We start from the raw sequence: 13,977 nt of genomic DNA, 5'->3' as shown, positions 1-13,977 counted from the left end.
GCTCCATAAGGGAAAAAAAAACCCAAAAAACCCAAAACCAAACACTTTTCAAGCTTAAAGGCATGTTCACTGCAAATCCTTGAATGTTCCCTCCAAACACACCATGTATTAGAACATCTCAAAGAAATAGCTTAAAAATCTTGGTAATTGCAGGTGTGTCAGCCTTGGGATAGGGACACACATTGGGATTCCCAGCCCTGTGGAATACTGTCACCATTGAAACTAAACTAAGAAAAGGGACAAGAGATTCACTAACACTACAAAACATATTAAGGCTGAAGTTTTGTGTTGTTACTTCTTTGTTGCAAGAATACTACCTGTACCACTCATCCACTCATTCCTCTTCCCTTCACCCTCTGAAGTGTATCTTCACTTGTGCTCCTTCATTTGTTTGTACAACTCCAGTTTTTCAAGCAGATTGAACACAGTCTGAGGCTGGAGGGTTGTTGCCCTTTCTTCCTGCTGCTGTTCCTACATCAGCCCTGGAGATCATTCCGCTGCAGATGAATTGGATCAGAGATCTGTTATCACTGATAACTGACTTTTACAGAAGAACTGTGTTCCAGGGCTTGCACCAGCACAAAGAAAAGGATGGAAACAGGAGGATGGCACAGGGTGGAATTTGGGAGTAACCTTTCACAGCATCACACAGTCAAACTGGCTCAATTTGATTGTGAAACTGCAAAGGAACTGGGCTATGTGAAATTATCCTCTTCAAAAGCACCTTCAAATCTGCAGCTTTTTTTTCCCCCACTGACCTACTTTACAGCAGTTACACAAACAACTGCATCAGCACATGCGAGAACGTGCTGAGCTGTGGTACAAAGATCTGTCACCACAAAGCAACTGTGTAGACAGTGAGCTTTTAACCTGCATTGCTGCCAAAGGAAATTTTCACAGTGTTATGTGACATGACAAAATGGTTGGAAGCTGTTGAAAAGTCAAGCAAGGAAGTGCACCCCTAAAACTTCACAACAAGCAGTTCTCAAAGCATTGCCCATCTCTGTAATATATGCAAATTGTGTGTATTAGGGATAAAACTAGGCACTCATTAGGAATACCTAATTTCTGCTTCTGTTTAGTGTATTCCATCTCTGTTGTTAGGTTTTTAAAGAGTATAGATTTCCTGACAATCACATCTTACACTGGAATTTTGGAACACATTTTCGCATTAGGAGCTCAGGCTGACCACTGCAATGGTTTGCTGACAGGTAAGGTCTGCTCTCCAATGTCTCCTGTCATTCAAAACTGGAGCATGGCCTCTACAAGTGAAGTTGGACTGTTCCCTAGTTGATTTGTGGGCTGCCAGCATTTATTCTGAAAATGAATGACATATGTTATTTAAACATAAGGCTAATATATACACACACACACACACACACACACACACACACACACACACACACACACATATATACACTTTACTATTGACCAAAGTGACAGTTGATTATGAAAGCTCCTACATCACACTGGACTCAAAGGAGTTTGCAGTCACTGTTTCTTGTGTCTCAAAAGAAAATTCAAGTGTGACTATTTAGCTTCCACGAACTGTCTACATTAGTGGCTTTTAACTCATTTTGAGTCCCTTAAAGACTTTCCAGGGAAAATGCAGAAACCATTATTAAGTAGTAACCCATAGCCTGAGCTGATAGAAGGCTTTATGTTGCCACACACAGCTGAGGCCCAGGCACCTAAAGGAGGGAAGCCACCTCAGTTTGTTTCTGTTAACACAAAAACAGCAGTCCCCGCATCTTCACATGCAGCATCTGCTTTGCCTGCTTTACTTATTGCAACACGCAGGCCAAACAGGAAGGGCTGGTCAATGATCCATTTTACAGGCTTCCTTCTTTTCCTGTTTTCACCGGTGAACCTGTGTAGATGACACTGCTTCCCCATGCACTTGAATTGGCACTTGAATTACTAACATGAAATGAGAGAACCAGTTATTTCCTTGAGCTACTCCGACTCTTGCCAGCACATTGTATACACAGCATGGCGATTACAGCGTTGTTCTGTGAATATTTCTTTCTTTTAGAAGCAGCATGTAAGCTTCTCATATAAGCAGTTGAAAGGATGTACCACCAGAAGCCAAACTCGTGTCGAAATAGGTCACATTTCATTTGGTGTTTTTCATCTGTCAAGCAAACTGTGACTTAAGTTTAATTCCTTTAGTATAATCTTGCTTCCAGTATTACGACAGTACGTCACTGGCATGTCCGACTTCCAACTTCCCTAAGGCATATTTACATGCCTCCTCTCAACACTACATTTGTCTCTAATTGCAGCTCATTTATCGCTTGAGTTTGAAAGTATAATCCCCCTACACCACATCCCCGCCCCGCTTCTCCCCGCGATGAGACAACTGTTTTATCGAACTCTGCCCGGCTCTAAAATCATCCCTCCCCGCGGGGCATTTAACGTTAAGTGAGTTAGTTCGAAGGCCGAGCTGTCACCCTGGAAGTTCGAGGTCTGTGTGTCAGTCTGGGTTTGTTTGCGTGTCTGTCTGTCTGTCTGTGTGTCAGTCTGGGTTTGTTTGCGTATGTGTCTGTCTGTCAGTCTGTCTGTCTGTCCGCCAGGGACAGGCGGCTCCCGCCGCCCTCAGGCCGAGGGCAGCGCGCGCTTCCCGCCCGCGCTCGGGGCGGAGCTCGCGCGTCACGGGCGGCGCGCGCGGGCTCGCGGCCGCGGGCGGTGACGTCTCGGCAGCGATGGCGCCCACGGGGCCGCCGGGTAACGGCCGCGCGCGCCGGGCGGCGCGGGGGAGCCGCGGCGGGGGCGGCCGGGCGGGCGGCGAGGGGCGGCGGCCGCGCCCTCCCTTCAGAGTCCCTGGCGCTGTCAGGGAGGGCTCGGTGCAGGCAGGGCGGCACTTGCGCAGCACGTGTAACTTCTTTGCAGAAGCTGCGTGTGGCGTGTCGGGACTGAGTGTGTGCGTGAGTGAGGGCGCTTTTTGGTGCCTGCCCCTTGGAGATGCCCCCCTAGGGAGGGACCTCCAGGGTACCGACCCGTGCAGCGACACAGTTATGCCAGGAAAGTGTCTCGGTCGGAGCGGCTGGGTATGCTTCAGATCCTCGGGACTCTTGAGTCAAAAGTGCCATTTCACGGGTTAAACCGAAGTCGTTGGATGGGCAGGATAAGTAAAATTGCAGCTCCTGATTGGCAGTGTTGGTGTTTTACAATGGACTGGTCTTTCAGTGGCTGCTTTCCGCGGCGCTGCGGCCAGCAGACATCCCAAACACTTCCCCTTTTAATACAAGTGAGGGAGTGCCAGGTGCCGAGCCTGTGCTTCAGCTCGGGCTTGCATCCCCCGGCATGTGAAAACAGGCCTGCAGTCCTGTCGGCACCGACTCTAGCCAGCTTCTGTGGCTTGAGGTTTCTCCAGGTTCCTCTGGCAAAGAGAATGTTGGCCTGCTCTGCCCTGCCCTTTCTTCTGTGCCACTTGGGGTCAAGTCGTGGGCTAGCGACTGCCCTGCTGCAGATCCGAGTGGCTTTGGCTGAAATGGAAAGTGTGAAGGTGTTGTGGCAGCAGCTTGAGAAGTGGTGGCAGTGGGAGAGCAGTTCTGCACAGACAGAAGCACAAATTGTGTGACGGCTCTTTGTGGAGCCCCAGTGAGCGGGCAGGAGGCAGTAGGTGGTGGTGTGTCCCTCTGGCAGTGAGGCAAAGAATTTGGGTTCAGGAGTGCATCACGGAGAAGCTGAGCACGATGTTTCTCCCTACCCTTTGAGGGGCAGGCCATCCCACAAAGTGACGCCGTGCAGGTCTGTTTCCCTGAGGCCTGCCTGTAATGAGTATCTGTTGTGGACATTTTAATGTCAGAAGATGAACAGTTGTGGTTATAACACAGCTTTATAAATGTGGGATTTGCATGTTTAGCTAGCGACAGTGGGCACAGCTAACAAGATGCTGCTATTCTGAAAATTCAGTGACTTTTGCAGTGGTTGTTTGCCTCTCAAACTAACTTTGTAAATGCATTGGGTACATAAGTATCTTATCTGTCTGTTATGTAAGAACTGAAGGGTTCACAAGACAGGTGCCAACATGGAAATATTAGCAAGGTGCATGTAGGTGCCCAAGGTGAAGTGGTAAGATCCAGTACTTCTCTCTTTAGATAGGCTGGGTAACAAATAGCATAGCAACAGGGTGCTGCTGCCCACTGTTGCAGAGAACCTGTATAACATCTGTTGCTACAGTTCGTGAAGCTCTTATTGTTGCCAGTGGGCAGCCAGTTGAAAACAATTTAATTAATTGAGTAGCAAATAATGCTGAGGTTATCATGAGCTGTCTGTGGCAGGCTGATAGCAAGAGCATCCTTTCTAGGTACTAATACTGTAGATTCTGCATGCTGCATGGTGATTTTTTGAATGATGGGGAGACTTGTGCTTGGAGCTGTTGGGGGGAATGCTGATTTGTTGAATTCGGATGTGCAAATATGGAGAGGCCCTGTTTCCAGTGAAGAGAGGATCTGGTCAACCTAGGAAACAGCAGGTCCTGTAAATGCCTCTCTCTCTGTGTAGTTCCTCTGCTTGTGTTCTGGCACATTAATGTGATGAAAATAATACTGTCATAGTTGGCTTGCTCCTTTATAAAAGCTTTGGAAACAACTTGTAATCCTTTATTCCTTTCCAATTACTTGTATACCAGAATATTTTATACTAAAAATAAATTTGTAATGGAATAATAAAAATAATAATGGATGCATTGCAGGCATCACAAAAGTTTGGTTTAGAGCAAATTGCAATCTTTGAAGTCCTGTTTCTTGTGGAAAACACACATCTCTTCAATTCTGCACAAATGGCTGTATGTGATTGGATTGGGATAAGGAGATGAAGGAACATCGTCCTACCTTATTCCCTGACTTTAGTTTCTTACATTGTGAAAAATGAAAGGTTACAGTTGGGGGAAGTTTATAATTGTTAGTGAATGACTGTAGGGGTGAACAGCTACTCTACAAGGAGTAGAAGTTCTTGTAACTCAGATAATTTCTCTGTTGCAGACAAGTAATTCCCTTGTTCATATGATTTCAAGACAGTGTTTACCTTGGGGAAGTGAAGTTGGGTATTAGGATTTTTTAGGATTTTTAGGATTTTTTATTTTGCATTCTGTATTCCATTGACTGTTATTTTTGTTCATTTGGTTTGGTCTTCTAAACTAGTTCCAGCCCCACAACACTCTGTGGTAATGGGCTTTATGTTTTAAGTTTCAGTGGAGTGTAAAATCAAGGTAATTGGTCCTGGGTCCTGGTTGCTGGTTTCCTTCTATTTCTGTTATAGCTATAGAAGCAGTTTGTTTTTCTGGACACTTCTGAATGGAAAAGGATATCCCAAACTTTACCAGTAACTTTTATTTTAAAAAATTTTTCATCAGCTCCTGACTGAGCAGGATATGTAAGCAAAAACAACAAAAAATAAAAGGCTGACCTGATTTTTCCCTGCTTAGGAATTTATCCAGACATTTTTTTTTCTTTTATTCTGTAACATTCTGCACCTTGTTAGTGCTGGAGAGGGGAATTGCATGAGCTAAATTCTGAATTAAGGTTATGGTACTTGTTAGTAGAACTGACACCCAGTGTCCTCCCTACTTTTGCTCCAAGGACAGAGTTCAGCACTTCTAGCTTGGCTTTTTGAATCAATTTTTTTTGATTTCTGGAGTGTTTTTGGACCTGTCTGCAGACTTTTGTTTTCAACTTGAAGTTGCATCATTAATATGCCAGGCCAGGACTTCAAGTAGTGCATGCTCCTATGGAAGAAGAGTCAGTCGTTATCCATAGCAAGGATGGGTAAATTGGGTTTTGATGGGCTTGGAGTTGTTGCATCTGTCTGTAAAGCACTGATGGCCACTCTCATGATTCCCACCCTATTTCCTGCAGCTTTTTGAGATGCTGCTGAAGAAACACAGATTTTGAAAACTTCAGAGTAAGGCTCTTGCAGCAGTGAGGCAGGGATCCACTGTGCTCCTATGAGCAGAAGACCGTAGATTGCTCATTACTTCTGTTCAGTGAGGCAAGCAGTAAAGAAAGCAAGATGGACCAGGTGAGGTGCAGGATTACAATGCAAGGGTAAATTTTTGCTTCCCAGTGTGGATGAGGAGGTAGTTGGGAAGCACGTAGGTTAAAGCCTGTGGAAAGCAGCAGTGGTTCTGGGAGGACTCCGATAGCCTGTCTCAGCTGTTGGGGCTGCAGCTCTCAGGGCCAAGGAGTTGGCTTAGGAGGCTCATTAAAGCACCAGTGAGCTTCAGTGCCTGTGTGTCTCACTGGGCTGTGGCATTTGGAAGCACATGAGCTACACTCCTTTGGCAGGCTGCACTGCAGACCTACTTTCAGATACAGTTTTTCGTGTCTTGCTTCTAAAAGCCCTTAGCTCAAGGATTGATTTTATTGTCATTAATAATTTGATGCTTTAACATGAGTAGATTTAAGCTCTTATGTAAGAACCTGCTGAGCCTGCCTGTGTGGTGTTAAAAATTTCAACTTGAAGCAAGGGTGGCTTACTTTTTGGTGTTTTAATCTGCCTTCAAATGCTTCATACTTGTTAGAGAGCACATTTTCTTCGACTTCTCTTCATGCTGAGCCTACTTCTGATTTAGAGTGGTTTTTTTCAGAGTGTTGATATAAATGTAACCTTGGAATGCTTTCCTCATGGCCTCAGCTTCTCTCCAGCACATTGCTTTTTAAACAGTACTGATGTCGAAAAAGAAGATGCATTGCACAAATGCAGAAGGAAAAAAGTCAATCAATTAGCAGTTGCCAGTGATTTCTAAGTACCATTGTGTGTAATAGTAAGTTTAGTGAAGTTGTAATGAGACATGAGGACGTTTTTGTGCCTTGGAGATCCTTTGTTTTTTTACAAGGACTTTGATGATAGTTCATATCCAAAACGCAAAACAAGTCTTTAAGAGTAAGATGAAGCTGAATGAACAAACCAGATGAGGAATAGCACATCATTCACATGTTTGTGAAACATCAGTGGGGTCCTACTCTTGCAGTTTGGATTTTTGATAAAGAGGTTGTTTGATTATTTTGCTATACGTACGATCTTATCAATGCCTGTAAGTATCTAAAGGGCAGGGGGCACCAGGAGGATGGATCCAAGCACTTGTCAATGGTGCCAGCCAACAGGAAAAGAGGCAATGGGTACAAAGTGATGCACAGGGAGTTCCACCTGAATATGAGGAAGAACTTCTTCACTGTGAGAGTGACCAAGCATTGGAAGAGATTGTCCAGAGAGGTTGTGGAGTTTCCCTCACTGGAGATACTTAAGAACTGCCTGGCCTCAATCCTGTGCCATGTGCTCTAGGATGACCATGCTTGATCAGGGAGGTTGGGACAGATGACCCTCTGTGGTTCCTTCCAACCTTACCCATTCTGTGATTCTGTATGATTCTGAAATGATTCTGTGTATGTTCTAAAGAGGAAAAGTAGAATTACTTTTGCTGTGATCTTGGAGGTTTATTTTTTTTTTTTTGTTTGGGTTTTTTGTTTGTTTGTTTTCTTAATGCCTCAGATTAGGTTTTTTATTAATGTTTGGGATGGCTGTGTTTGGGATCTTGAAGCAGTACTTCAACTTTATTTCTAATGATAGTCCTGAAATGTCTACAGTATTTTGTTTCAGTCATGGTTAGATTTACCCTGCTCAATGTCTTATAATAAACTGTGTGATTTGCGTGATCTATTTTCTTCTGGCATTACTGGAGGAAAAGAGTATCTTGTTACTTTTGTGCAAAAGAAATTAAAGCCTGATATTATCTGTTGGCATATCTTGGTGTTTGTTAAGTCATTTACTATTGTAATCCTAAGGGAGTTTAGGATTCAGTTGAAAAATTGTTTTTGTTTGCTCAGTTTATTTCTCTTTATCATTATGATATAAGCAATTAGAGTAGATGTGGGTATTTGTTTATTTTTTAATGAAGCCTACTAATTTCTGCTTTGTGCTTCTGTACCACTTACAATGTGGTGTCTGGTACCAAGGGGCAGCTCTGCATTACTGTTCAAGCATTGCTGGGGTAAAAATCATCACACTTTTCAGTTTTGGAAACTAGTTTATGTAGAGATTTTCATGTATAACCTTGTGAACTTCTGTTAACTTTTTCCTGTGGTTGACTGTGTGTGGGTGACTGTCCTTAGGCAAAGGACCAATTGAGCCTAACTGTACTTGGATGCAGCTGTTACCTTACATCAGGTGATTGGAAATGCAGGTGAAGTAAATCCATTACTGTCTGATTTCAGCAGAGGATTAGTTACTTTATTCTTGAATGGGAAGGGCTCAGGTTGGCCATGTGTATAGATAGGGAATTTCAGAATGACTGAAATATTTATCTTTTTCCAGCAGATCCCCAGAAAAGTGTGGAAGATGAAATTGAATCTATTCTGCAGGAGCGGATAATGGTTTTGGATGGGGGCATGGGGACCATGATCCAGCAACATGCACTGACAGAAGAGGATTTCCGAGGGCATGAATTTAAAGATCATTCCAGGCCTTTGAAAGGCAATAATGACCTTCTGAGTATAACTCAGCCTGATATAATCTGTGACATACACAAGGTAGGTGGTTCTGGTTTGTGTTTTTCGACAAGAAAAAGAGGGAGAACTTGGCCTCTGCGCTCTCCTTTTCTGTACCACAGGTTCCTGGCTCTCCACTGTCTTTTGGGGATAGGGAACAGAGTGCTAGGTAGCCATGTGAAAAAGAATGAGCAGATTTGACTGTTCTGGTTGTGTGAGCACAGCATTTTTGTCTTGGTTCCTGATGTCACCTAGGCAGTGCTATTTTTAAATCCCTTTTTGACTCTATGTCCCTGGTGTATTTATATTAATTGTAGATTCTGTTTTATTTCATTTTTATTTTCTCTTTTTATTCTCAGCTAGCACTAGAAATGCATCATAAGCAGGACATATCTGAATTCTAGATGTGTTTCTATAATTGTGTATTAAAGGGCTGTTAAATGTGGCAGCCTGAAGCAGGCCTGTGTAGTTAATGAGTATATGAACTTTCTAATGAGTGTATGTGCTTCCCTAGTCTTGTTTTTTCCCTAGAATTTTAACATGTGGTCCAGAGAATAAAACAGTCTAATCTGCTGATGATTAGGAATTTGCAAACAGATTTCATTGCTTTCCTGTCTTCAATTAGACATTAAAAAACAACTTCCTAAGTCTTGTGTTTATTGAGCTGCAGGTATTCATAGGTCTTACTGTAATAATTGGAGTACTTGAACAGTGTTGTAACTATTTGTTATTCAGTTGAAGCCTCACATCTGTTGTGGGCTTTTCCAATTATTTATTGACAAAATCTGTATTTCATTGATGAGAATCATATTTGGCTTATGTTGGTTAAACTTGAAAGGTAGTCTCTATTTTTTAATGACGTTTTAACTGCTGTTCTTTGGATTTTAAGAATGATGAGCTGGAAGGAATCAGTCTTTGACCTGTAAACATTTCAGAAGGAAGTATTTGTAGATTGAGTTCAATTGAGCAATAGTGATCGTGAACCTTGGAATTTATAATAGTTTGTGGTTTTAATAAGGCAAGCTGCTTTAGTAGTTGAATTTGGCATGTTTAGCAGAGAAATAGTAATGTGACTTGAGAGTGTATGTATTGACTCAAAATCAGGCTTTCTGAGCAATGGGTGGTGACTTCATATTTCAGAACTACCAGGGGTTATTTCTTCTGACAACTGGACAGAAGGAGCTTGCAATAATAGATGAAAATATTTCTACAAATAAATATTTTGTTCAGTTTTGGTTTTTTTTGGTTTTTTTTTTTTTTTTTTTTTTTTAAATGACCTGGTGAGTTAGATGACAGAGATATCAGTAGCTTAAAAAGTAACTGTTAGCTGTACCTTGGATGGCAAAGTCAGATTCAAAGGTAAGAAACGTGATGTATTTTCAAAGGCAAAAATTAACTTCCTGCTTTGATTATGTTATTTCCTTCTGTGGTGGTAGACAGTAAAGTTAGAGGGCTTTTATACATTTAACATGTTTAGATAATTTTCAGAAAATTAATATGCTATTGGTTGACATGTAAGAACTTGTATATTTTCATGTATCTTTTTGTAGATATTTTTATGTGTTTTCAAGAGGAGTTGAGAGAAAGCGTATTTCATTGCAGCAAAACATGTTTTAAAACAGATTAATTTTCAGCTGTCATTTGGATCAAGACTTTATTTGCACTGTTGAACTCAATGAGTTCATCTGCTTCTTGTAGAAAAATCTGAGGGGTTTATGTTCAATGGTGGCATCGGTATTTTTGATTAACTAGCACTTCAACTGTTTTAATTTCCTTGAATATGATCATGCCAGTGTCCAAAGAGATCAAAAAGATGAGTTAGGAAGAAGGGCAGCTGATAGAGGTTATATAAATGGAGGCTAGAATCTGCAAAAATGTTGAAGTTTGCATTGATTTCCGTTTACTTCAATGGGAATTAGACAACCAAAATGGAGCAGAAATCTTAAATGTTTTGTGAAACTCGGTCATTAGTTAAACTTTAAATGAGATCTGCACAAAACATAATTCTCCCGAGCTTCTATTTTGTCCCAGTGTGCTCTTGTGCTGTACAAATCTCTTCAGAACATTTTAATTTTCTATTGTTGTTTAATTTGGGCCTTTTCTGAGACTGCCCACAGTAGCCCTTGCTTGCTGAAGGTGATTGGACTGTGTCTGACCATATCCCTGTGCAGAAATCTAGAATGTGCTCCAGTGGCACAGATCACTCTATAAATATCGCTTGTTAATAGAAAGTGTGGCTGATGGAACACTTCTATTTCTTTGGCCCTGTGCTTTTGAATAAGGCCTTTAGAGTTTGATCAGCTTTGAATTGAGGAATAATTTGTGACTTTTTGTCATCTGGATGAGACAAAGTAGTTGGGTTACTTGCATTCCATACCTCAGGCTTTGTTTCTTTCATGTCTTGCAGGAATACTTGCTGTCAGGTGCTGACATCATTGAAACCAACACCTTCAGCAGCACCCGAGTTGCACAGGCTGACTATGGCCTTGAGCATTTGGTAAGAATGCTAAATTATTTGCACATTAAAATATTAATCATATGCTAGCAACCAAGATCATCTTAGTCCCAGGATTCATTGGTGTTGTGCTTATTGGCTGTATGCTGCCTCTTGAGCCATGTGATTGTAGCTCCATTTTGCTGCTGTGAACAATTGCACTTGCTGCTTCACAGACACAGTGTGCTTCTTGTCAGCAGAGGTACAGGCAATAATAATTAGTCCTAGATTTTATTTGAGCATTCACAGGATCTCTCAGTTCTGTGAACAGGTATGTTTTGCTTCAGTTCTTCCAACTTACTAATGCCACAATAGAACTGCTCTTTTCTTGGATATTTCTTGTGTGTTGCTTGTGCTGGTGTATGTACAAGTCCTTTTTAGTTTGCATTTATTGTGCCTATTCTTTGTCATGTATTGTTTTGAGAATTTGAGGAAATATGTGAAAGTAAATACTTGGAAATACACTCCTTGAATAAAAAGTGGACTTAAGAGGAGGCTAATTTTGTCATCAAAGTCCTGTCCTTCAGCTACTGTTGATCTCAGCAGGATTTATTTACTACCTTAAAGAATGAGATTTTATGAGTAGCAGCGGCAGGCGGGGCATGCGTGGATGAACCTCCCGCTCTGTTGCTGAGATATATTGAGCTGTTCCTATGAAGCCTCCTGATAGTGCTGATACATACTTGTGTGACTTTGAACCTTTGGAGTGTATTTCAGGCTGCTGGATGCAAGTGTTGTATTTCTTTGAGGATGAGTTATCCTGGACTGAACTAAAGGTTGCTCAGTAATTTTCTGTAATTGTTCCAGGCATATCGATTAAACAGAGTCTCTGCACAGGTGGCCAGAAAAGCAGCAGACACTGTAACTGCTGAGACAGGTTAGTATTATTTTAACTCTTTACTTGTTTCTAGTTTTGGACAATGCTGCAATCTTTGAAATGTTGCTAACTAGAGGATAACTTGATAGTTTACGTTATGGGACATAAAATGATGCTGTGCAGGTTTGCAAGTTAGGCACAGTAACAACAATTTTGTTTCTCTATTTATATCACACTAATTTCAATATTTTTGATGGATCTAGTCTTTAAGGTGTTCTTCAGCACAGCTGTCTTGTGCCTGCTTGGTGTAGACTGCAAGTGATACACATCTTCAGATGGGTTTTAGAGAAAATAAATTCAGCAGGGACTGCTAGAAGTTCCTTAGGTTTGTACAGCACAAATCTTTGTGCTCCAGAACTAGGATAGCTGATTGTAGGTAAATGTGGATTACCAGTTAATCCTAGTGTTTAACTAGTGATGTAACTTTATTCAGCAACTAAAGGGATCATCTTAATATTTTCATTTCATTTCTACAGATACCTTCTAGGCATTATGTGAGAAGGGTTAGAGCTCATTTACACTGCTGTAGACATTGCTATCTTACAAGACTAATTTCTGCTTGTATACTACAATCAAACTGTATTTCAGGCTAACAGTGCTGCTGCTGTTCAGATAGCACCTTACTGATGTAATTCATAGTATGCAATAAAAAAGTAAGATTTGGAACATGCTTTTAAAAAGTGTGGTTTTTAGGGCACATGCCAGAATATTCAAATAAGGTTATGTAGTAAAAAATGCCAGGACAGTTCTATGCTATGCATTTAGAGTAATTAAATGAAGTTTCTTGCATTAGAGACAAATGATTCTTAGAAGAAAAGTTAATTGAGACCTTTTCAGAAATGTTCTTCTATCCTGTGAGTATACATTGAACATCCTGTTGGATTGAAATAAAAGAAATTGGCTGTGCTGGATGATCCTGTGCTGACTAAACTTTAGATTTGAGACAAGAGTTTCCTGTTTTATAGTTCTTCATCCTTGAATGATATGCATGTCTTGGTGTCCTCAGAGGTATTTTACATTGACTGTCACTGTATAGCCAGAGGTGAATAGTTCAGCGTCTTTTTCTCCTCTTGTGTCTGATCTAGGAATTAGGAGATATGTTGCTGGAGCCATGGGTCCAACAAACAGGACACTCTCTGTGTCACCGTCTGTGGAGAGACCAGATTACAGGAACATAAGTAAGTATTTATCACCATCAAGTTATTTGATTTAGGCAGTAGTCTTGAAAGATTTTTCTCCAGATGAAATTAACATCATTCCCGTTTTACAGCTTTTGATGAACTGGTTGAGGCCTATACAGAGCAAGCCAAAGGACTTTTGGATGGAGGAGTTGACATCTTACTGGTGGAAACCATATTTGACACTGCCAATGCTAAGGTGAGACTTCTGGGGAAAAAAACCCACCACACTAATGTAGGTATTTGCTGTACTACCTAAGGAAATTCATGATAATATTATTTGAGCTGCCAGCTACTGTTTAGTAAATACATGAGAAGGCTCTTCAGCTGATAGCAAGTGGGTAGAATGTGAGGAGATGGTTTTTAATCAGCCTTTTCCAGAAGGTTTCTCTTAATATGTGCCATTTGTATCTTTCTTGGCTGTCTGTGCCAGCTGTCCTCTTATTCCCAGAAGCTCTACTGTATTGCTCAACATCTCCAAATGCTTCTGATTGTATTTTTCACTGTTAGCATATCTGTCCAATGGATGCTTGTGATGCCCACTGAAAAGGGAATGTCCAGTGAATCTCGTTTTAGGCATGGGAAGGCTTGTAAGGCAGCTCTATTAAAAGGTGTCTTTTGTGGGGGAACTCTGCCATCAGTTTTAAGAAAGAACAATTTGGAATAGAAGATTAGAAGAGTAAAATAGAAGGAATAAAATGTTGAAATATGCTACCTCTTTCTTTATCTAATCTTATATCTTTATCCTTTTACCTTAATCCTCTATCAGCACAGGGGATGGCGTTGTTAGGGTACTTAAAACTTCTTGTGTTGTGGAAAAGTCTGGCAGATGTTATATACAGTGTTTCTTTAGGGTATTGCTGCAGGCTACATAATATGTGAAGTGACATCTCTTGCCCTTTGCAGATCTGACTGGTCATCATGGAGGTTTGGCTAGGA

The 13,977-nt window shown here is 41.3% G+C and overlaps 1 protein-coding gene across 7 annotated transcripts in view; it reads left to right on the top strand.

Annotated features, from left to right (window-relative positions):
- Positions 1-2,641: 2,641 nt before the first annotated feature.
- Positions 2,642-13,977, top strand: part of MTR (5-methyltetrahydrofolate-homocysteine methyltransferase) — a 51,147-nt gene continuing 39,811 nt past the window's right edge. For 2 of the 7 annotated variants that reach the window (XM_085576773.1, XM_021527073.4), the window contains exons 1-6: positions 2,642-2,727; positions 8,317-8,531; positions 10,897-10,986; positions 11,791-11,860; positions 12,946-13,038; positions 13,131-13,237. In XM_085576773.1, coding sequence (XP_085432899.1) covers positions 2,706-2,727; positions 8,317-8,531; positions 10,897-10,986; positions 11,791-11,860; positions 12,946-13,038; positions 13,131-13,237 — 597 coding nt within the window. In that variant the 5' untranslated portion in view covers positions 2,642-2,705. Of the gene's footprint in view, positions 2,728-2,812; positions 8,170-8,316; positions 8,532-10,896; positions 10,987-11,790; positions 11,861-12,945; positions 13,039-13,130; positions 13,238-13,977 lie in introns of those variants that run through there. The other 5 variants (XM_021527074.4, XM_085576776.1, XM_085576774.1 and 2 more) reach the window with 5 other exon arrangements.

Source organism: Lonchura striata, chromosome 3, assembly GCF_050655825.1.
Source record: "Lonchura striata isolate lonStrDom1 chromosome 3, ASM5065582v1, whole genome shotgun sequence".
NCBI classification, from domain to species: domain Eukaryota; kingdom Metazoa; phylum Chordata; class Aves; order Passeriformes; family Estrildidae; genus Lonchura; species Lonchura striata.
This window is presented reverse-complemented; position numbering and strand designations above follow the sequence as displayed.